The following is a 24898-nucleotide window of genomic DNA, read 5'->3' as shown; positions in this document are numbered from 1 at the left end:
CAGAAGTTTCATGGAAGAAACACTGCATTTTCCAATAACTGATTTGGAAACTGAAGCTTTAATCTTTGCAATAAGAATAATGAAAGTTTTCTCTTAAATTTTAAAACAATTTAGAACATCATTATGTGAACATAATATCGCGCAACAAATTGTAATTTGTATTTTGTAATCAAACACCTATCAGCCAAACTTGTTGCCGCTCTAACCTCAAAGTTGAAGCCTTTGTTTTCTACCATAGATATAACGAAGCTAGATACAGCACTACCGCGTACTTGTATACAAAAGTGAAGCTTCTCACTTGTGACGCTGCACTGTAATGGCAGTACGGTATTAAAAATTATTCAATATTGGCATTTTTGATACACCAACCCCAATCGCAATTTTATTAATCATTTTCACATTCACACCAATATATTGCCGACACGACAGGATAGAATAAAATGGTCTAATGGACAGTGTAGACAAAGGAGGCTGTGGTTAACTACTGCGCGAGGTCTACTGTTTACAGAACTACTATACTCAGCTTGAAGTTTCCCTCTTCAAATAAACTGATATCTAATTTATTATTGATATATCTTGAAGAGCTTGAATTGGACAGCACATAAATTGTATTTTATGGAGCAATTTTACTCAATTCAACTTCTATTGAATATCATCTCGATCTATCAATAGGCTTATAGTGAGGTCCACGTTATGATGGCAGTATATAAAGATAGGAGAACAGCGTTGCCGTTTGTCTGCCTTAATTAATTTTATTTCTACATTGTTAAAAACTGATTTGGCAACGTTTTGGAGCTAGAAGACAATAGTGGTATGTGTTTTGTCGAATGATAGACAAGGATAGCAACACAAAAATTGATAAAATACTGCCATTATAACGTGGATCTCACTATACCAGAAATCACAGTCTCTACTTCACTGTTCAAGTGATATCTTCTTTCTTCATCATGTCAGCATTATTTATTATTATATAATATGAATACATTTTTCAACCAATGCTGACAGTTTTTAAATCCTAATACAGTAAAAAAAATCATTTTTGTCTTGATCAGATAGTACGTCAAAATAGGTTTCCACATTCAATGAAAGTGAGCTATCTAGGTATTACAGCTCTATGTTATTGATCCAGTGAAAATGAAAAACATTTTCCAGTGAAATTGATTTTGAATAAATTAATTCTAAAAAATAAGAAAGTAGTTATTTGTTCACTCTGAAGATGAGATATTAATTTTAACCTAATTTATGTTTGTGTATATTTTACAAAACCATTCGAATCATATTTCTCCAATATGAATATTATAGTATCCTTGTTCAATTGTTATCACTTGATAATTTCCATCGGTTTTGATTATTTACTCTATTATAAATATTTTTCTATCAAAATTTGAAATAAACGTGCACATTTGTACAAATATTATGTAAATTTGTAATGTTGGCTGCCTGTTTCCCACAACATGCCTGGATGTTCCTTTTTCTCCATAGTTCATTCGGAATCCAAATTGCATTGGTGTTGTGTTTGTAGTACTGGAAAGTTAACCGCTCTGATGTTCAGCTGCTAGACGAGGCAGCTGTGAGGTGGTAGTGTTGAGAACGCCATGTAAATCTTCGAAGCATATTTAGCTCACGAACTCAATTATAATTTACTCAATATATTTATTTTGATGATTCATTGAGCTGTACAATGACTATAATAGTATTTCTGATAGATACGTCAGCTTCAATGAATCAAAGGGCTTATTTAGGTGGACGCCCAACACTACTTGACGTAGCCAAGGGCGCAGTAGAAACATTTGTCAAGGTAGGATTTAATCGCGAAAGTTTCGTAGCTTCGTAGGGCTTAGTTACGCGGTACTGTTATCCCAACCTAACTTTTTCAAAATAATTTGTCATTTTTGTTGGAAATTCTCCAGTTTTAAAGAGTTTTACATCTCTTTACGTTTTTAACACGTTTTAATAATAAAATATATTTTCAGGTAAGGCAGAGATCCCCAGAAAGTAGAGGAGACAGATATATGTTGATGACTTTTGAAGATCCGCCGTCAAATATCAAGGTACAGTAACTGATTTTACCTGATTTTTTATTGTCTTAATCATCATAAAGTGCTAACCTTTTAAAAATACGTTATATATCTATGTGTTTCTTTATTCAGTTCTCATTTTGATAAGTTTATTAGAGTTTTATCTGGAAATTAAGATATAAGTAGAGCGCAAATAAAATTGATCTGCGGTAAAACATAGCTAATTCTTGACTTTTCGACAATTAATATTTATTTAGTATATGAAGTGAAAACAAATTGATAATTTTTTACTATTTTTATATAATAAAATATCGTTTCATGTAAGATTAATAAGCTTTGGATAGTTTGATAGTAGTTAACTGAAAGTTATATTGTCATTAACTTAATTTGCCTAATATAAAAATGTAAATTTCTGAAAATTTATTTTGCTTAAAAATGAATATGACGCGTCAATTCATTTAATCACAATTGTTAACAACACTAACATGATTCATATAAATTAAAAGTTGAGAATTTTGTATAAACCTGAAATTTTAAAGTTCAAAAGTTTTTATATAGGTCACTGTATTGTAATATTAGGTAACTTACTATTTTTCTTATTTCATGTTGAATGATTATTGCAAAAATTATTTCGCAAATTAATTTGTGAACAGGACTAACTTGGTAAGAATACAATACGGTAGTATCATTATGTTATCAACTTGTAACTGATAAGATAATAAGAGAAGTAAATCATAATGCTTCTAGGTTTTTAATATGTTTTAAATACTACTTATCTAGCCTATTGTTGGTCCATCTACACTATTGTAAACTATAAAATATATTATGTTAAAAAAAATGTGTATTGTATCCATAAACAACTTATTTCTTCTTCATAAAAATATTCCTACTATTTTATTATTTATCAATATTTTAGTTAATTTTTTTTTTATGGCGCATATCACTGCAATTCATATTAGAACCACTTTGAAACAAGTCTGAGTCAGTCTGTTGCATGCTGAAATCGAATGACTAATCATGACTCAAACTTGCATAAATTGTAGATTCCACAAATAAAGCCTTTTATAGTCAAACATCATTTCAGACAAAGGTTCTCACATCTTGAAGTTTTTGCCCTTGTCAGATTTCAGTTCTATTGTTCTAGATGTTTTAATTCATGTTCTACTTTGCAGGCTGGCTGGAAGGAAAATCTGGCAACATTTATGAATGAGCTGAAAAACCTGCAGTGCTTTGGAATGACAACGATGGGCGCTGCTTTGAAGCACACATTCGACTTGTTGAACATGAATCGAATGCAAACTGGTATCGATACTTATGGACAGGGCAGGTGTCCATTCTACCTGGAGCCGTCTGTTATCGTTGTTATTACTGATGGAGGTAAACTCTCAAATGCTAGCGGTGTTCAGGAAGATGTGAGTATAGCCAAACAGAAATCAATAATAAAAACTCGATCCAAGCTCATTTTCCTTTAATTAAAAAAAAAAATAATTTTCACTTTAATTCTAGTTTTTTACGTTCTACATTAAAGTGTATTTTGTTGAATAACTTTCATACTTTCAGGCTCGTTTACAAACCGCCAGAGAGCAACTTGGGCAAAGCACGCTGGGCCACCAGGAATAAGGCTACCATTTTCCCCACTTCTATGGCATTTGAGACCAAGCAGGTTCCTTTAGGATCAAATTCACCAAAACGAAAACTTGGTTTGAGCGCCAGTTGATTCTAAATAAACAAAAATTTATATTAAAATCATCTGACTAACTGCCGTTCAAACCAGTTTTCGTTTTTGGTGAATTTGTGCCTTAGTGAGATTCACTTGAACTGTTAGCATTGGTTGAATGTGAAATAATAGTATTATTAATTATAATGCTGACCGTTTGAAGTGAATCTCTCTATTAATAGTTCAAGGCCATTCAGCTTTTTAGAAAGTTGGCGTCATGAACAGCTGATCTATTGTATTTCATACAGAGTGTTTCTGAAAATTAAGCCAGTTACACACGCATCGATTTTTGGATGTTCGATTTTTTTCCGTCCTTATGAATTCTACCAGATTAAACGGAACTTAACAAACAGCATATGTTTGTTATCATCTATTGAATTTAATACAATTTATAAGGACGGCAAAAAATCATACGCTCAAAAATCAATGTGTGTGAAACTGGCTTAGAGCCTGTTCACATGACATTACGCTCGGTTGTCGCGCGGTTGACCAACCGAGTATAAATATAAACATATTAATAATATATTAATATTATCAATATAATATTATATTATTAATATAAACATATTGACATTTAAAAGTATAAAAAGTATAAACTCAATCTTTCCCATTAAAACATAATTGAACTTAATCTTTTAGGTTATTTAGGTACCTACATAATGAGTTATTTTTGGTCATTTTTAGTAAATTGAATAGCTTTCTCAAAAATTGATATTTTCAGAAAATTTTTGTTCTATTCAATCAATAATACCATGAAGAATTCATGTTCCAAATCTCATTGATTTATCTCTTACTGAAATGTTATGTTCAAAAAATTTTAACTTTTGGCGCTTTTATCTCAAAAAGTAATAATCGGAAAAAATGTTTTTCTGAGAAAACTTTTATTTGATAGCTTGATGATATACAAATCGAAAAACTTTGAAAAATATCATCAGTAGAAAGTTTAAATTCAGGCTTTGCACAGTCTTAACCGAGCGCAAATCGCTCAAGAATCGCTGTCATGTGTACGAGGCTGGCAAATCGAGCGATTTGACAACCGAGCGTAAATCGCTGTCATATGAACAAGCTCTTATTTGAGAAACACTCTGTAGGCCTATTATGTAATATAATAGATCAGCTGTTCGTGAGGCCAGCTGTCTAGAAAGCAGAATGGCCTTGAACTATTAATAGAGAGATTCACTTCAAAGGATCAGCATTATAACATCAACATAAAAAAACAGTTAACATGGGTCCAAAGAGGCTCTATTGTCAAGATTTTAATTGTGAAAAATTGCAAAATTTTCTTCAAATTTTTCATTTTATGAATTTGTGGCGGCCTCATAAACGTTTAAAAATGGTCAATTCTTAGCTGATGTAAAATTAGGTGAGAAATCAAATAAAACCAGTAAGAAGTATTTAACTACAGTTATTACTGCTGAAATAATTGAACTAATATGTAAAACGTTATTTTCCAAATAAAACTAGGATAATACTATCGCATTACTGTATTGCAATCACATATCACATAGCCACCATCACATTCATACATTCATTTTATACAAAACTTGACCAATGTAAACGTCACTTAAGGAATTTAACCTCAAGTTTGCAAAATACATTCGTTTTATGCAAAACTTGAAGTCAAGAAAACTTGACCAATGCGAACGCCCCTTAAGGAAGGTGACTTCAAATTTGTAAAATACATTCATTTCAATAAAAACAATATGAAAACTTGTAGTACCCTTTATTATTTGAAAATATTACAACCTATAATAAAATATTAAATATTGAAATTGTTGTAATATTTTAAATAATAAAGGGTACTACAAGTTTTCATATTGTTTTTATTAATTTGTAAAAAAGTAGCCCATTCAAGTGAAGTGTTTTTACATTCATTTTATACAAAACGCATACATATTTATTACGTGTGACAATTCACAAGTCGTGTGATAACAATAATAGTGTGATTTACATTGTGTAGACGCCCCTTATGGAATGTGAGATAATGGGTAGTGGATATTTGACGTGTTGTTTCAGTTCAACCTGCCAATGCACGCGCCGATTCCCGGGTCTGAGATGACCCGCGAGCCGTTCCGGTGGGACCAGCGCCTGTTCTCGCTCGTGCTGCGTCTGTCGGGCACGCCGGCCGTCGACCGGGACTCGGGCCTCGGCCTCGTGCCAAGCGACTCGTCGCCAATCGACGCCATGTGTGAAGTCACCGGAGGTATCTCAAATAACACTCTAAAGCCAATAACACATCGATTTTTGCTGTCCTTATGAAATCTACCAGATTAAACTGAACTTGGCAAATACATGAACACATAATCTGTTTTACAAGTTATGTTTAATCTAATAGAACCTATGAGGAGGGCGAAAAACTATTCTATTAAAGTTATAAATTCTATTAGATTAAACATAACTTGGCAAGCAGATAATGTGTTAATGTGTTATCCAAGCTCCGTTTAATCTGGTAGATTCTTGAGGACGGCAAAATATCGTGCGTCAAAAATCGATGTGTGTGTAACTATACTTATATTTTCAATGTATGTAACAAAGTCTGATATTGTCACTGTATGTAAAGCTGCATAAAGACTTGAGCGCCACGAACACACGCATTTCACTTTTCATTAGATGATGCTTTGCTTATTATTCGCTTATCTGCACCCCTAGTTTCTGTACAAATACGGATATAATATTCAGCTGTTAAAGAGTGAAATGCGCGTGTTGTGACGCTCAAGTCTGTTATCACTATAGTGCAGTCCACGTTATAATGACAGTATTTGAACAACTTCGGTTTTGCTATCCTTGTCTATCATTCGACAAAGCCGATGGTACTATTCTATTCTAGGTCCACAAGGATTACAATTATGTTTTTGACGGCGTAGAAATATAATTAATTAATGCAGAGAATTGGCATCGCTATTCTGCTATCTTTATCCACTGCCATTATAACGTGGACCACATTATAGAAGGAATATTAAGGTACAAACAGAACTGGCAGATAGCGGTTAATCTTTCAGTGGGAGGAGGGTTTTGACAATTTCTTGAGAAACTGAGATAAGAGGAAAGTTGAGATGTTCAGTTCGTCGAATCTCAAGACATCTAGTTAGTCTGATATATAGGCAGCTACTCCGTTGCGCACTAGTTAGGTAATAGTGAGAATGGTTTAGGGCGAAGGTAATTGAAGGTTCGGTTGGGGAAAGGTATACGTTTTTAAATGGCATTATGTTTGTATTATTCAATAATTTTAGATATGACACATTTTATAGTAAATTACTATAGTCCCTGCCAACCTTGTAAAAGTAAAAAAATGTGACTCATAGTTAAAAATGTGACTCATAATATCAATTTTATACTGTCAGTTCCAATTATGATGAAAGACTTGAGAGAAATTTAATCCTATTGTTATTTTCTATTCTCAGCCGATAGGAGAAATTTAATCCTTTTGTTATTTTGTATTCTCAGCCAATAAATGCATATTCATATTATAACCTTATTTAATTTTTTAATAGTAATTTTATTGAAATCATCCATCAAACTAACAATTTGGGTCACATAAGAATCTCTAATAAAAACGTGAGTCTTTTAGTAAGAAATGATGTATTCTCTTCAACCGACTAGGTATCAATAAAAAAAGGAATAGTTATACTATGTCTAAAATTGTCAGTTTATAATTTACAATTTCTCAATTCGTTTCGATTTTTGAGAGATTCTAAATTATTGTTCTCTGTTCTAATAATTTAATCTGTAAATTTGCTTTTAGTGCTTATATCTCATGATAGTTCAATCGTAGAATAATGATATTGGTAATAGAGTGTACCTATATTAATTTCTCTTTGGCTTAATCCAGTATCTTTGTTGCTTGCAGGACGTTCATACTCGATAACATCGCATAGGATGCTGATGCAGTGCATAGACAGCTTGGTGCAGAAAGTTCAAAGTGGAGTAGTTATTAATTTTGAAAAACGGGGACCTGATCCGCCTCCAATCACCACTGATGGTAAGCTTTTGTGATCCATGATTGTTGCTTGATCAATTTATATTTTTGTTTACAGTGTGCTTATTCACAATGATTCTGGCAAGTGAACCTATTCGACCTACAGTAAGTTGGGTCAGTAGTCCATAATATGACGAGTTACAGAAATGAAAAACCTCCAAACTTGACTGGATTAACTCAAATGTGAAATAAAATTCAAAGATCTCTAGCTACGATTTGAAATAATTGGTCTATTTAAATATTTCCTTTGTGAGATTTTCTTATGTTATATTTGCTGTCAAATTAATAAAGAATTATTTCGGATTCCACTTGCAGCTGTGTAACTAATTTTTCTAAGTAAACTGCACATTATTCGAATGTTATATCTATTTATTTATAGTATATTGATGATTTTTAATACCTTTTAGTGCATTTCTTATGCTACAATTTCTTTTTGCAGGCAAAGATAATCAAGACTATGGTGTAGACAGTGAGTCTGAAATGGATTGCAGAGATTGGGATAAAGAAATAATAAATCCAAGTAACCAGAATGAAATGCCTATGAAGCTTTTCTCCAATCAGAATGGGGTCAGTTCAAATTGATTACTTACTTTTGATTACATTACATGAAGTAGATAATTCTTCTAATACTTCATCTTCAGATCTCTCAACTTTGAGCTATTATAAATGTAACTCAGATAGATTTGATTACTTTGAATTGCATAAATGTAACTCAAATAGTTTTGATTACTTTACATCGTGTAATTTCAAGAAATATGTTATTTTTTCTAATACATGTTCTTTGGATCTCGCTTCTTCATATCATAAAAATGTTAGTCACTAATTATGATATTTCCAATTAGTTCCAAAAGATTTATTTAATGTTTGTTATTTGCAATTTGTAGAATTCCACTATGTAAAGTTGATTTAATTCTGTTGAAGAATTTTGACGATAGATGAGTCACTGCCAAGCTATTATGTAACCTATCGCCGGAAACATAATTTAAAGTGTTGAATCATTCTTACTCAGTATTTGAATATTACGTGAGGCCTGATTTGATATAATGACATTAATTTGTCCTAGGCCTCATGCAAACGTTTACTACAATAATTGTTATTATCTGTAATTGTATCCGTAATATGGCTATAATAAATTGGAGTGCTGATTAGTTCGATTCTTCGAATTACAATTGTTATTCATCGGTGTTGTATCCGTATTAAGTTCATAATAAATTGAAGTGCTGAAGAATTTGATTCTTCAAATTACAATAATTTATTTATCGATAAGTTTCTAGAATTTTTTTATCATTGAATTACAAATTACATAACGTTTAGTTCATTTCACTTCTTTAATGAAGTAATTTCTTTAATGGATAATAAATACAATACAATATACAGAAAATAAGAAACAATAGACCAAAACTTGGGCTTTTTTCAATTTTAACTTAATGTTGGTATTCTCTTACTTTTGAATGGCAATGTTTGTTTTCATAGGCTCGACCAAATAGCAATGGAACAAGCACACCAGTGGGCTCTGGGCCCACGTTGAACAATACGGCCTGGCACAGCTGTCGTCGATTGATCTATGTTCCTAGATCTGCTCAAAAAGGCTTTGCCGTGGGATTCTGGCCTATCCCCGAATCATTTTGGCCTGACCTTACTGCCTCTTCTCTGGTAAGCTATACAATTATTATTAACAGTTTTTGTCAAATGTTTCTAGGTAGTCATCATTCATATCAATCATTGAAATAGATGCTCACTATAATGCAAATTACTAATGAGAATTATTATATACTATATTATATACTATCATTTCCGGAATAAACGTAAGGATTGGATAAATCAAGTCAATAACTCAATATTTTTAAAACTAGAACAATCCATTCATGTAAGAGATAGCTGTTAACCCTTATCCTCTTAATATTTCTACTTTATTTTCATAAATGAGAAGATTTTATTAATATTGGATTTTATTAAAATTAGTAAATAATAATGATGTACTCCAGTCATTAATGTAAGTATGGCGATTAGATAAAAATATTTAACGAACCGGTTGATATGTGATGTGGGCAGCTATTATTATAATATTTCCAATTGTTTATCTAGTATCAACACTAGTAGTATTATCATCTATAAGCTGTGAATTGAGTTAGATTTTAGAAATATCGATAACTAGGGTAAGCAACATTATTTTTTCTGTTTTTATTTTTGTATTATTCAATTTGAAGATTATTTTAATTATAATTTGCAGCCTCCTCGTTCAGCTCATCCAAATGTAAAATTTACTTGCACAAGTCAAGAACCGATGGTGATTGAAAATTTGCCTTTTGATAAATATGAATTGGAACCAAGTCCTTTAACTCAATTTATACTTGCAAGAAAACAACCAACTGTCTGTTGGCAGGTAAGTTTTCCTCAATTTTTCAGTTTCAATGCCATCTTATCTGTAGAATTATATTCTTTGAAACGGATCATTGCTCAGAAACGAGTGAAAATCAGAAGAAAGTTATATGAACATATTATCTATTAGTTTCTTGAGCATATTCATCACTTAGTTGAAATATTGGCTTTGCTACTATAACAAACTATCTCATTATTAAATGTAAAATTTTATTTCATATAGTACACTTGTATAGTGTTGATAAAATTTTATTTCATAAAGTACACTTTTATAGTGTTGACTGTGAATGAAAATAATTCAATGATTAATTGTTATAGTTTGACGTTGTTGAACTATATTGATCATTAGCAGGTAACCCGTGCTCCGCAAGGGTCTAATTGAAAACTTGACAAACTGAACACTTGACTACTGAAATCTTGAAATTTAAAATAGGCATATAAACATCCTCGATAAATTAAGAATCTATATGCAAAATGTCAAGTTAATCAGTTGAGTAATCAGACGTGATGATGCGTCATTCGTGAATTTGCTATCCCGTGTGTGAATAAGCCAATTCTTTCCTTTATTATTTTATAGATACTGTATTATAGTTAGATAAAATAGATATTAACTTTTCGGTAAGGGCTACACTAATTATCAAGAAATATAAAATCTAAGTATCCTTTTTAATAAATTTTACTCAATATGTTCCCAACATTAATGTCATTTTCGAGTGAGGTTATTTAATGAGTAACTCACTTAAAAATGACACCCATGTTGGAAACACGTTGTGAGTAAACATTTTTAAAAGGGTACTTGGATTTTTGTATTTCTTGAAAATAAATTTATTTTATTCTATTACTGTATTACTGTGAAAGAAAGAAAAAGCAAAAAATTGGTAAAAAAACGTATGAAGAGATCAACTAACTCTTCAACTTCCTCTTGAGAAGCATTCGTATTCATGCATTATTCAAAAGTTATCCACAAAGTTGTATTAGAACGTGATTGAGAATGAATTAGTCGTTTAATGACTTACATATTTTGACTCGTTGATTATACTGTTTTGTATACTTTTTTATTACTGGTTATACTGAATTTTTTATTTATTTATTTGTCACATTGTGTACAAATACTTAACATGAGGAAAGGCACAACAGGCTCATGCCCAAAACTGTCCCATTTCCAATTTAAACTATACTGTCCAAATAAAAATGTTGGTATGTCACTTTCACTTTTCAAAATACAATTTACGCTCTCCAATACTCAGATAAACATTTATGAATGGGATAAAATGAAATATTTTAATAAATAGCAACTTTTTCAAACTTGGTGCTTTAAAAATATATTAGTTTTTGATTAGACATGATAACTTTCGCTCAAATTTTCTTATTCTGTGTAAATTTTCAGGTTTTTGTACCAAACAGCTTTAAAAACTCTGAAGTCGGACATCCGTTTGGATATCTGAAAGCCAGTACAAATCTCACATGTGTAAACTTGTTCGTGATGCCTTATAACTATCCTGTACTTCTTCCTTTACTTGATGAATTATTCAAAGTGCATAGACAAAAGTTCACCCAAGAATGGCGAACACAATTCTCTAATTATTTAAGAACCATGCCTGCATATTATGCTGCGGTAAGTTGAAAAAATATGTTTTCTTTATTTCGTAACTGATTCTGAACATAATAAATTTTTATCATTTTCAGTTGAGATTCATGAATTGAATTGGAATGTGTATGTTCGGTTTCTTTTTGAGTGAATTATGTTACTAAATCGCTCGGAATCAGAATATTTGTGCAATTGGCTTAGTAGTGCTATTTAAACTAGATGTAATTTATTAGCATGAAGTGAACACTTCATATTAATTATTGTCATTATATTTTCATTAGCCTTAAAGTAAACTTTGTCATGTGTCTTCATATTTTATACCTTCTAATTTTATGATTCAATTTCGACTGTATCATCGATATCCATGCACCTCTTCGGCTTGCGCGGCTTCATAGGTTTACAACCCTTGGATGACTTGGACTTTGATCTAGACTTCTTGATAGCCTTCGACTTTCTGCTTAATTTATATTCACTGATATTTACCACATAATGATTTGCTAATGCTTGAATATAGTTTGCGAATATTTTATCAAACGATAAGATTTATTTTCTACCTAGAAATATGGATGGGGAATCTATATCAAATAACGGTAGCTAAAACTTATCTTTGTTGAGTTATTGTATTTGTTCATCATATAAATAAATATATACATGGAATGGAGACAAACATATTATAGTGAACTTATTGGGATGAACAGATTATCTAAATATATACATGGAATGGAGACAAACATATTATAATGAACTTATTGGGATGAGCAGATTGATCTGAGTAATTATTACTATACTATTATTACTACCATACTATTGTGCTGATCATCATAATCATTTATAGAGCCGGTTGCTGCATATATGTTAGCAAAAGCAGACATTGAACTCAGTAATACACGTCTTTCAGTACTAGGCTTGAATTTATTATTTTTCATTTTCTGTTGATTTATTATCCACATCGAAATGACAAACCTTGGAAAAAATGAATTGAAATTAAAAAGAAATTATTTCGTAATCATTCAACCTTGGAGAAAATAAATCGATTTGTTTCCAATGTGTGTCATTAAATCAATTTGTCAATAAACTATTATCATTGATTAATAACAGAACTTCCTGTACTTATGTAATTTTTTTTTCAAATTAAATTTACACCCAATAAGATTTTGTGATATTTTTTACAGCCTTTAAGAAGAGCTTTACAAAGGATGGGTTTGTCCATGGCGTTGGCCCAGCAACTTATTCCAGAAAACCATGACAATTGCCTTAATTACAGTGTTTTAAACTATCTGAAGAGGTTAAAAAACCAGGCTAAAATGGAATATGACCGGTATGTAGATTATCGTTTACGTCATCCTGTAGGTAACTTTTATTGATGTTTTCAATCTTGCATTTGTTTGATTTCAGAAAATATTGTTTTCATGTTTGCAGTCTTGAAACAATTTTACATAAGTATGATTTATTCATCCATATTCACTAACTTTCTTATATGTATGAACAAAAAAATAATGTTATTATTATGCGGTCATAACATTTAACATTTTCTCTTGTGATTCGATTCCTTCCACATGAAGTGTGATTTGACTTCGTTCTATTAATAATAGAATTTGACGAAAAATTCTCACTTCACCAAATTTTGTGGTGCTTCAAGAGATTTCTGAAATTAAGCAACGATTTTCTATATCCCATTTCAAACTAGAAAATATGCTACCTTTATGTATCATACGTACAGTAATTATATTTTCCTCGGTAACTCGAAGATGTTGAATTAATATTCAAGTCAGACACTACTTGAAGGTGTATTTAAATATATTCTTATTCTTTAAAAGCATTCTTATTAGTTGATTCATTTTTTGTTAATTTTCCCGTACTAACATTCTTTCTGTTTGTAAAGGGTTTGCAGCGAAGTAGGAAGTAAACAAATAACCGTAAATAAATCGAATTCTTCATCATCTTCTGCAAATGAAGGTGTAAGAGTTATGAATAGAAACCCATTAAAAAAAGAACTCGTCTCTCATCCTCTACTACAAGGTAATTGATATTTTATTATTCCATTCAGCCAATAATTTGTTCCTTGAACAAAGGAGTGACTTCACCAGACATACTGGAGACATACTTTACTCATTTTTCACTGATAATTATTGTTGAGTTTGGTTTTCATGAATTTTGTAGTTTTGATATACATAGACGTTGGTGAAATTTAAAAAAAAAATTATTCGTAATACTTACTATTATGAGAACATATCAGAACTTGCTCTTTCTGTGGAACATATTGGAAAAACTTTTACCTGAAGAAAATTGAGTTGATACTCGATAGTTGACTGTTTCTCTTAAACGTATGTGCTGTCACTCACGGGTAAATCGAAGCCCACCTGTAATACTGGATTCTTAATATTATAATAATTATTTAATTCTTTGTTTCTAGTTTTCTCTTAAACTCATGTGCTGTCACTCACGGGTAAATTGAAAACCACCTGTAATACTGGATTCTTAATATTATAATAATTTCTTAATTCTTAATAAAATTATTATTTTTGTCGAATCTCTCGACTATAAAGTGACGTCGAGCCCCTTTTGTGGTCTCCCCGTCAATAGAGCTATAAAAATGCAATTTTCCTTCATCCCCAGTATTAAATACTCGTTGATCTTCATTATATCTTCTCAATCATAGTTGAAAGTAGTACTTTATCTAATCGTAGTTCTTCATGTTAACTCCAATATTCAACATTATTGACGATATATTTTAGTTGTCGATATTGAACTGTGTGTGATATGCTGTGATGAATAAATATATATCGTTCATTCTTTTGTGTTTGACTCTCATGATTTTTGATCTCAGGAGTTTTTAGAGGTATTTAAATTAATTGTTTACTTGAAAATTTGCTAATAATCTTAATTTTTCCTTAGATAAGTTTACTGCGCTACGTGACCAGTTGAATGAATTCAACGGATTTATTGTTGGAGTGGTGAGGAATCGTAACCAGCAATATCGACCCGGAGGGCAAAGTTTTCGAAATCCTTTTGATATTCCTCGACGAAATTTACTTGATCAAGTACTTAGGATGCGTGCCAATTTTCTCCAACCTGCCTTATCTCATACAAAACTTGTAGATGATGGTAAGTTGCTATCTAATTTATTATATTTTTCCTTTTAATCCCTTTTTGATGGTATTGAAAGGCGGCTTGCCCTTTGATGAGATTTTCTTTCCATGAATGAACAATATTGAGCTGAATAAACTTCAAAGAACAACCCGCCTTTCAATAACATCAAGAAGGAATTAAAAGGAAATGTAGATAAACTTGATGGGTTCTAAAAATATGAAACTAATTTCTTGTAATACATTGTACATTTTTACCTTTTTCGAAACAACACATGATACATTTCATAATATTTTGGACTTTCCGGATGAATGTAAGGCCTCTCAAATCATAATTTATTATTGAGCTGAACGTGTGTTCATCAGTATCAAAAATTCGAAGAGTACGATAGCCGGAAAAACTTATTCTCGAAAGCTAAATTATTTATTGTTAGATTTTAAATGATCAATTTCAAATAAACAAGGTGAAACAGTAAAAATGTACATGTAGTACAATATTGAATTCATTTTTGAAATTTCTATTCAAATATACAAATTTGCAAATCTCATGCTTTATTAACAATTTTAATTATTCCAGATAATCTACATAGTATGCCAGTTAGTCAAATGGGAAATTATCAGGAATATCTAAAGAAAATGCAACCGTCTCTAAGAGAAGTCGAATCCACACCAGTGCGTCAACATATGTTTGGAAATCCATTCAAAATAGATAAGGTACGACTATTTACTATTGAACGTATTTAATCATTGGTCATCTTCCGTTTTCTAATTATTACATTATTTATATTATTACAGTTGAAAAAATTCTATATAACGAACCTCTAATAACAAGATTCTCCTCTTAACGAATTCTGCCACATGCCATTTTAAATCTGTCACTTGTTCTCACCTCTATTATAACAAATACCTCTCGACTGGGAATTGTCCTCAGGATGTTCGACTACTCAGAGGTTCAACTGTATGAATTTATAGTAAATTATTACATTATTTATATTATTACAGTTGAAATTCTATATAACGAACCTCTAATAACAAGATTCTCCTCTTAACGAATTCTGCCACATGCCATTTTAAATCTGTCACTTGTTCTCACCTCTATTATAACAAATACCTCTCGACTGGGAATTGTCCTCAGGATGTTCGACTACTCAGAGGTTCAACTGTATGAATTTATAGTATTTTCATTTACAGTATTTATATTTTAATGTATCTTGAGCTGTATCTTTCTCGAAAGGGATGAGGAAATTTAAAACTCAGTTATTTGTGGAATTATCAGTTTTTCATTTCATCTAATTTACAATCATCCAGGGACCACCTCCTTTGGAAGGTGTACGTGGATTTGTCTAATAGTTATTTAGTCTTGACTTAGTTGCACAAAAGCCTGCTGAATTTTAAACTTGTTTAAATGTTTCGGGAATCAATCAGAGAAGCCTGATTTTCAAAATAGCCTTCTCTAATTGGTTTTCGTGGCATTTAACCATGATTGAAATTTAACAGACTTTTGTGCAACCGGTCGTTAAGAATTCGAACCTTTATTTTATTTATTTACAATGCAAATGACACTAATGTAATAACATTGGAAGATAAAATAATAAGATAGTCCTTGTGCTATTTTTCTTCCAAATTTATAGGTGACAAAGTCCAAGATAAGGTTAAAATTTCACATGTACAATTTTTATAAAATTTTAGTCTAAAATAAACATGAAAACTATAAATTTTGAATCTAGATGGCTTAAATTAATAAATTGATTAGAAATATTCCACTCATTTACCACTATTTATTCAATTAGAATCTAGTCAAGTCGTTTATATATAAAAATCTTCCTTCTCAATTTCGCCAGCTACTTTTGACGAGGATAACTCATTGTACATTTGTATTTATTTGAAACTAGCAAGTAACCCGAACTCCGCAAGGGTTTATTTTAAAACTTGACAAACTGAAAACTTGACGTAATGAAATCGTGAAGAATTGAAGATAGGCCTATAACCATCCTTGGTTGATTAAGAATTTATATGTCAAATTTCAAGTTAATCAGTCCAGTAGTTCAGACATGATGATGCGTCAAACATAATTTTCCTATCCCGTACGTGTATAAGCCAGTTCTTTCCTTTATTTTAGTATAGATAATTGTATATCATGGTATATTTAATTGAAATCCTTCAATTTACTACCTAGTAACCTTCTATCATTTTTCATTTATCGCCATTAATTTGAAATTGACGGTCACGTGTTGTGTTTGTGCAGAGAATGATGGTTGACGAAGCTGACATAGATCTGGTGGGAGGCAGTTCCCCGCACCGGACGGGCACAAAAAGAAATGCAGGGGATGCGATTTCGTCGCCGCGACCGACCAGCAAGAGAAAACCGGGTCCGATACCGAAAGATGTGCTGGTGCGGAGGCCGTGTCCGAGCCCCTCCCCTCCCCCGTCGCCTGCCTCGCCCCCGCCGCCTGCTTCTCCCCCCACACCTCCGCCCCCTCCGGCGCTGGTGCCAGCTGTTGTCGATAGCCAGCTAGGTGAGTCACACACCCCTTCACCACTTTTACATACTTCATTTCTTTGTGAAACATGTTCTACTGTATCTGTGTTGATTATTGCATGTTGTACTTTATCGAGTGAAATGTGCCTCATGACTTCAACGGTGGTTGGGGAAATACCGAGTTTAGCCTTCACTAGGTATTATCATAGAGAAACAATAGCATTAGTAGATATCCCATGGTATAGGGCGTATATGTTGCAACTTTTACTGTTATCTCAAGCCGATTACTGTTGATTATTGTCGTTTTTACTGTTTTGTTGGGGTGAGAGTGTATGAACGGCACAGTATGAGAGACTACGAGCGTCACACAGCTTCACGGGAAAGAACTACGTGGACTATCGGCTTGAGATAACAGTTAAAGTTGCGACATAAACGTCCTATACCATGGGATATCTACTCACGCTATTGTTCTCTATGGTATTATTTAGTATTACCATAGAGGAAGGATGGCACAAGAAGATATCCCATGGTAGTTTATGTTCCAAATTCCAAGCCGATTTTTCGGAAACTCAAGCCGATTACTGTCGACTACTGTCTATTATTAGTTCTGGCCGGGTGAGAGTGTAAGAACGGCACAGTATGAGAGACTACCAGCGCCACATACTTCACGAAAACGAAATACTAGGATTATCGGCTTCAGTTAACAGTGAAATTTGACAGATTAACCCCTTCTATCATGGGATATCTTCTTATGCCATAGTGAGGTTCATGTTATTATGGCAGTGGAGAAAGATACGAGAACAACGTTGTCCTCTGTCTTGTCAATGCCTTCTATATACGGTAGCTGATACAGGTTTATTGATGTAATATCAACTGTTCATTCTCATTTTAAATAATCAATTATATTTTATTAAGCAAGAAATTACATTTTTCAATGACTTCATAATGAATTTTCATAATTATGATGACATATTTAGTTAATTATTAATTCTACATTGTTGAAAGACGATCTGGCAAAAGAGCAAAGCGAGAAAGAGATTGCGCTATGCGCTGCCATTATAACTGCCATTATAACTTGGACATCACTATAGTTTTGCCAGCAGCTTCTCTTTGTCTCAGAAACAGAGTAACGGCCAGCAACAGTCACAGCTATAACATAGTTATTCAAAAGTATTCTTTGAGTATCTATAGTGAGGTCCACGTTATAATGGTAGTGTACAATTTGCAATGGTGCTGCTATCCTTTTCTATTGTTCAACAAATGTGAAAGAGTTAGGGGTTAGGTTTTATTTAGGATATATTCAACAATGTTTCATAAGGTTAGGTTAGGTTTTTGCTTTAAAATTGCAATATGCTAGAAAGGGCTAGGGTCCAGGTAGAATTATGCTTTTTGATATTTCAAAGGTGGAAAGATAGGTTGGGATTTTGCTTTGAAATTGCAATATGCTGGAAGGGATTAGAGGTTTTTCAAATAGTTATGTTTATTGATGTTTCAAATGTAAAAGGGGAGGTTGAGGGTTCGGTTTTTGTTTTGAAATGACAATATTCTGACTTAGTTATAGTGTTTTTTAACATCAGTTAAATAACAACTGTTATATTTTATTAATTATATTTTTCAAAAGTACTCTTTCTTTTATTAAATAAAATGATAATATATTGATTATTATATTGAATTTAATGATAAATCATCATTGGATAATAATATCTTCATCAAATAGAATGACAATTGGCTCCAGTTACAGTGCTCGGTAACCATCATCATAAAGAACGTTACATTCAAAGAACTGACTGAATGGAATGGGAAAAATCCATTGCTAACACATGCGCGATACGGTGCTGTCTGAGACAGAGAGTGGTTTGTAGTTTTGCCATTTAAGCGAGAAAGAGATTGCGCTATGCGCTGCCATTTAACACTGCCATTATAATTTGGACATCACTATAGTTTTGGCCGGGTGAGAGTGCAAGAACGGCACAGTATGAGTGACTACCAGCGCCACATACTTCACGAAGAAGAAATACTAGGACTATCGGCTTAAGTTGAAAATAAAATTTTACAGATTAACCCCTTATACCATAGGATATCCTCTTATGCTATCTTTCTCTGTGGTATTACCTACTCCTATACTAGATAAAGTAGTGATACAAGAACACCATGCTCACTTGTGTGATGAGACTTTCTTCACAAAACAGAAAATTTCTACGAAAATCTAGATGGATAGTTCAGAACAACCTATAAATTATAATTCCAAGCTCTTCTATTCTGTGTCTCCTTGAGAATAGTTTCCGTGTTTTAGTTGATGCGAGATATATAAGTTCCATTTTTTATTGTGTGTATGTCTCCCCTGAGAGAACTCTATCAGTCAACATCATTATGGCATTGTCAACTTTTTTAATGAGAAAGGAAGACAGGAAACTACAGAAACCACTGAATGGAGAATGAAATACAGTATACCAGATAAATCTGACTTTCGAGTTGAATAAGCTGATATTAAATGAAGAAAAATGGCTTGATTTACAATTGAAAGGGTTGTTGTTATTGGATTTTTGAATGCTGATTGAATATAATGAACGGGTTCTGACGTATGTATTGGATAACTTTGTTGGCAGACTCAGTTCAATTCTAAATTCTTTATTCATGAACATGTACAAATACATTTTAATAGAGTTAAGGTTAAAGCTAGGCTAGCCTATACAAATACTAAAAAATGAAAAAGAAGAAAGAAGAACAGAAAATAGACTAATATTGGAGATCGTTTAGAAGTCTGGGAGTAACATGTCTGCAAAAAATCAACCAAGCAGATCAAGTGAATTTCTATTGATTAATATATTACTTATTGAACAGCACCTCATTTATTTATTAGGTGATTGAACCACGACAGTACGTAAAATTTCAACATGAATGTAACCAGCGCGTCGAAATCACTTCATAGCTCTGCTTTTGTATGGAATCGCTCTCTTATTATCTGGATTACTACGAAAAATAGATAATTTTCTAATTACCATCGTGATAGTGGATATTCATGTCAACATAATTGTATACTATTGTCAACAAATTATTTTAGATAACAAACCCGTTTTCTTCTTATTCTGTCATATTTCACTCGCTCCACTTTGAATCTCTATTGCTTAAGCTCAGTATTGTCAGAATATTACAACCATACGATGTAAAAATATGGAATTAAAAATATAATAGTTACTGAAATTTAGAAAAAAATACGGGATTTCTTTACTCGAAAGTAAGAATCTTTATTCTACTCTTCAAGAAAATCCAATAGAATTACGTCTCTTCAGTAGATTTTTACTTTTCCCAACGACCCTTAAACGTTGAAATTATGTGTAAAAACCACCTTCATAAAGGCATCCTCTCAAATGAATGATGTGTTTTTAACATTGGGAGATGATTTTTCACTTATTCGGAACTCTTAAGTTGTTATAATATCTGTAGGTGTTATCAGTAGTAATCATTGAAATTCAGATATCAATATATGAGGAAATATACATGGGATAAATGTAGGCGACAGTAACTATTACTTGTTATCCTTTTCATAGCTCTCTGTAATTTGAAATTACTACATTTAAGTATGTAATCCGGAAAGTGACCGGTACAGTGAGAATATCTTTCCCATAAGTTGTTATGGGATTATTCATACTCGCTTATAGTTTCATAATAGTAAATATTTGCATCCTGAATTAGTTTGAACGAAGTTTCGAAAGAACACAAAATATTGCCTATTACTCGTCACTAGTAAAAACTGAATTTTTAACTATTACAGAGAACTCAGTCATATTTATTTCAATACTTTATCAGAATATTTTACACTAATTTGAAAATAAGAATACTTTAAAGTGATATTTATTTCAAAATTAGAATAAATAATTTACAGTGATATTCATTCCCAAATTAGAATACTTACAGTGATATTTATGGAGTGGCCGTAGTCGAGTGGATCAGATGCTGGCTTTATGATTCAGAGGCCCGGGTTCAAATCCCGGGCCACTCCCGTGTTTCGGATGGACACGTTAAGCCGTCGGTCCCAGCTGCCTAAAAAGCAGTCGTTAGGTCATGTCAGAGGCCCTGAAATTGATCAGTTGCGACCTGAAAACTCTGACACCAGACCTGAGTCAGCCAGGTCACTCGATATTATTATTTTTCTAGTGATATTTATTTAAAAAATAGAAAACGTTGTATGATGGAGTTGAAGAGTGACGAAGAGATTTGGAGACATGCAGCAAGTAGGGGAAGAAGCGGTATCTAGTGGAAGTGGAACAGGTTGTTATAAGGTTGTGCGTTGTTTGTGTTGTTTTGCAGATGGTAGCCCCGCCTCCGTCTCCGCACCTACGATACCGGACAGTCCCCGCTCGCCGTCCCCTCCCCTGTCCCGTGGCGACATGCCGCCTCCCGTACTGCAGCCGTACGACGGCCTTCCCGCTGCCGCCCCCGCGGCGGAGGTGTTGTCGCCTCCTCCGCTCACCCCTATCACCTCCCAGCAACCCCCGCCCCCTCCCACCATTCCCACCCTCACCCCCATCTACGACGAGCCTGTCCAGTGGAACAATGTTTCAAACCATCTAGAAGAAAGTAGCGCGGCGCCGCAATCCAACCATGTGTCCTTGTCGGCCATCATCAATAATATCTCCACTGTCAACGACATATCTAGGCGAGAACTAATAGACATAAGGAACCATAATCTTAGCCTTAAAAAACTCGCTTACAAAGAAGTAAGGAGGCCAGGCAAAAGTGAGTACAACACATTTTTACAAACTCATTTAGAAATAGGTTTTAATTGATTGGTATATGCTTGAAAAACTTAATTCTTGGATGGCCGTAGGTTTATGGTATTACAAACTCTTTTAGAAATAGGTTTTAATTTATTGGTATATGTTTGAAAAAACTTTATTGTTGGGATGGCCGTAGGTTTATGGTTTATCCAAAACTTGATCGCGGTTTAGCCATCTACTGCACGTTTCTCGACAAGCGTAATCTTCTTGTGTTGGAACTTAATATTTAATTTTAAACATAACACCTCGTCCGATGCGTTATATAAAAGGGGCCTTACGAATTGCCTCCCTGTATTATATCTGATACTATTCAATACACTCAATCATTACAAATAGTATCTCATAGAATTCTGTCAGATAGAATGGAAATTGAACCCATAACTGGAGCAGCTATAAATTATACTGAAGTCAGCATAATACTTATCTAGGTGATGCGATCTAGTATGATTATCCATAATGAATATAGATCTTTCTTGGGTGGATAACGCAATCCAGATAATTTCATCAGCCAGTGGTCCTTTTCCCATCCTATGAACAGTGGACCGAAAATTTGAAAGAAGGGTTTATCTCAATAACACTGATATTTCTAGACGCCTAGAGAAATTCAAAATATACTAGTAGATTTAATAGAATCCCATTCAAACAAAATAATACTCGAGTGTTTTGAAGATATAGCAGGAAAGCTTCAAGACAAAACTGACTCTTCTGGTTTGATCATCAATGCAGAAGTGATAAAACACATTCTAATCTCTTCTAGAATAGAAATATTCAAATATTGATAGTACGTCCTGGAACGTTAATAATATGGCGTCTTGAGCCATGATTTGAACTGATCGACCTTCTTTGGCCTTCTGAAATGATTCATCCTTTATTGTAGTAAACTAGCAAGACATTTTAATTGTATAGTGTCTTGCAAATTGAAAAAAATCTTTCGGCTTTGGTTGAACTTACACAAAAAAATTAACTGCTCTCCTATGCATATCTGGAGCTTGTGGTGGTGTTGTTGTTTAATATTGAATTGTAGATTGGAAAATCATAGTTTTCATTATTAACTATATCTTGTAAACCTGGTTAGTATTTTCTTGAATGGAAAGGTTTTGGTTTTGGAATTGGAAGTATTTTGGTTCAGTTGAAAACCTTCAACATTATAAAATGATCTTCAACATCATTAGGATCCAAAAAAGCAATTGCGTCTTTAAAGTCGATTATTAGTTAGTTTCGGTTTGGCAAGTAGATCTCATAAATCCTGTGCTTTCTTTGATTTTAAATTATTTTCCTTTATTCCTAATATTTCGCAAAAATGTCACTGATTTCATCACATGATTTTAATGTTTCAATCAATATTGTTTTTCACGTCTATACATTTTATCATGATCTTATGTTTAGTTCTTTCTTAGTCATTTGGCAAAATGTGATTCACTAATAAGTGATACAGCTAATCCCCCTTGATAATAATCATTCACTTTAAAATCCCCATGTTATCTGTAAAAGTAATGTGAAATACAAGGCCTGACAATAATAATTAAAATTATATATTGAGTCCCTGATAAGCCATAATGTACTTATTTCACAACTAACTAGAGTAGACTATAATAATATAGAAGAATTCTGTAATTTATTTTTAATCCCTGCAAGTTTCATTTTAGATATTCAATTTTGATTCGCGGTAATGTTTTCTTAAAATATTACAGTAGAGTTTATTGTTGAAAAACATCATAAATAATTAATTTGAAATAAATTCCATGATAATATTAGAGATATATTATCGGAGCAGATAATTTGTCACTAGAGCCACTAACCATACTTCTCCATGTATATTGTAATTCAAAGTGAATGTTGGTTTTAAAAATATTAGATTAGAAACTAATTAGGTAATTATTGAACTTTATTAACCTGCGATAATGTTTTGTTATTGTTTTTTTGTAAAAGGCCTTAAAAATGACAGCTGCTTTTATTGTAAAACTTTGTTTTCTCTCTGTTTTGCTACAGATTACGCGCCTTTACTTAAACATTTGGAAAATATCAAAGGAAATACTGAGGATCGTGTCTCTTTCCTTAAAGATATTATTAATGAATGTTTGCGTTTCAAACGCACAAAAATGGCAAATAAGGTGGAAGAGGTTCTTCAAAATGTGATGTCAACACAAATGTTTCGCACGGCAAACAATGGGACCACCTAGAATCAACATTCAATGTTTCGTTTGATTTTACTTTATTCTCATTCAATGATATTATGCGCTTAAAACTTGAAGTTTTATGTAGAGAGCTAGGGACTGTACAGCGATTAACTGACTCTTACATATTTGTAAATAATGTAGATATGTACAACTGAATAGTATTAAACAATTTATAGACTTTTACATGAACATGGAATAAATTCTATTCTAATACATGCCTTGAAACATGTTTTTTGGAAACATACAAAACTTTATCAAAGAATTTCTAGTTTTCTTTATTGATGGAAACGAATGGCTGATGATGTTGTTACTGTTTTTCATCTGAGCGGATCGCATTGTTCTTTTCATGTTTTATCACGTCTTTTTCATGCCAAAGTAGTGCTTTTTCCAATTCGGTAGAATATTTCACTTCATTCGAAACTTGTTTGTAGGAATAAAAATTGACGCTTATTTTAATGAAATCTTCAGCAATTCTTGTAAACTTTTCAAAAATGTTTTTATTAATAAAAAATATTTTCAATCAACAACAAATCAATTCCTAGTTTTAACTGATGTTCATCAATGTCTCATTTTCTTAGTCCCCTCCAATTTGTTACTTGAACATGTTTTTATATATTTGGTTAATAAACTGGGTATTCACTATTCAATGCCGTAGAAAGTATCTTATAATATATATTGATTTCCACATTCAAATTCATCC

General features: G+C 32.5%; 1 protein-coding gene across 1 annotated transcript; it reads left to right on the top strand.

Annotated features, from left to right (window-relative positions):
• The first annotated feature begins 1483 nt into the window (after positions 1–1483).
• On the top strand, positions 1484–24845 carry LOC111058983 (integrator complex subunit 6). The gene is made up of 16 exons (XM_039419026.1): positions 1484–1798; positions 1974–2051; positions 3191–3430; positions 5752–5938; positions 7583–7714; positions 8151–8278; positions 9185–9364; positions 9942–10094; positions 11478–11705; positions 12851–12996; positions 13561–13697; positions 14574–14783; positions 15342–15478; positions 17010–17280; positions 21552–21980; positions 24011–24845. Exons 1-16 carry the CDS (start codon positions 1682–1684, stop codon positions 24199–24201), a joined length of 2964 nt encoding a protein of 987 aa, XP_039274960.1. The 5' UTR covers positions 1484–1681; the 3' UTR covers positions 24202–24845.
• Positions 24846–24898: the final 53 nt, after the last annotated feature.

This window comes from Nilaparvata lugens, chromosome 1 (assembly GCF_014356525.2).
Source record: "Nilaparvata lugens isolate BPH chromosome 1, ASM1435652v1, whole genome shotgun sequence".
Taxonomy (NCBI): domain Eukaryota; kingdom Metazoa; phylum Arthropoda; class Insecta; order Hemiptera; family Delphacidae; genus Nilaparvata; species Nilaparvata lugens.
This window is presented reverse-complemented; position numbering and strand designations above follow the sequence as displayed.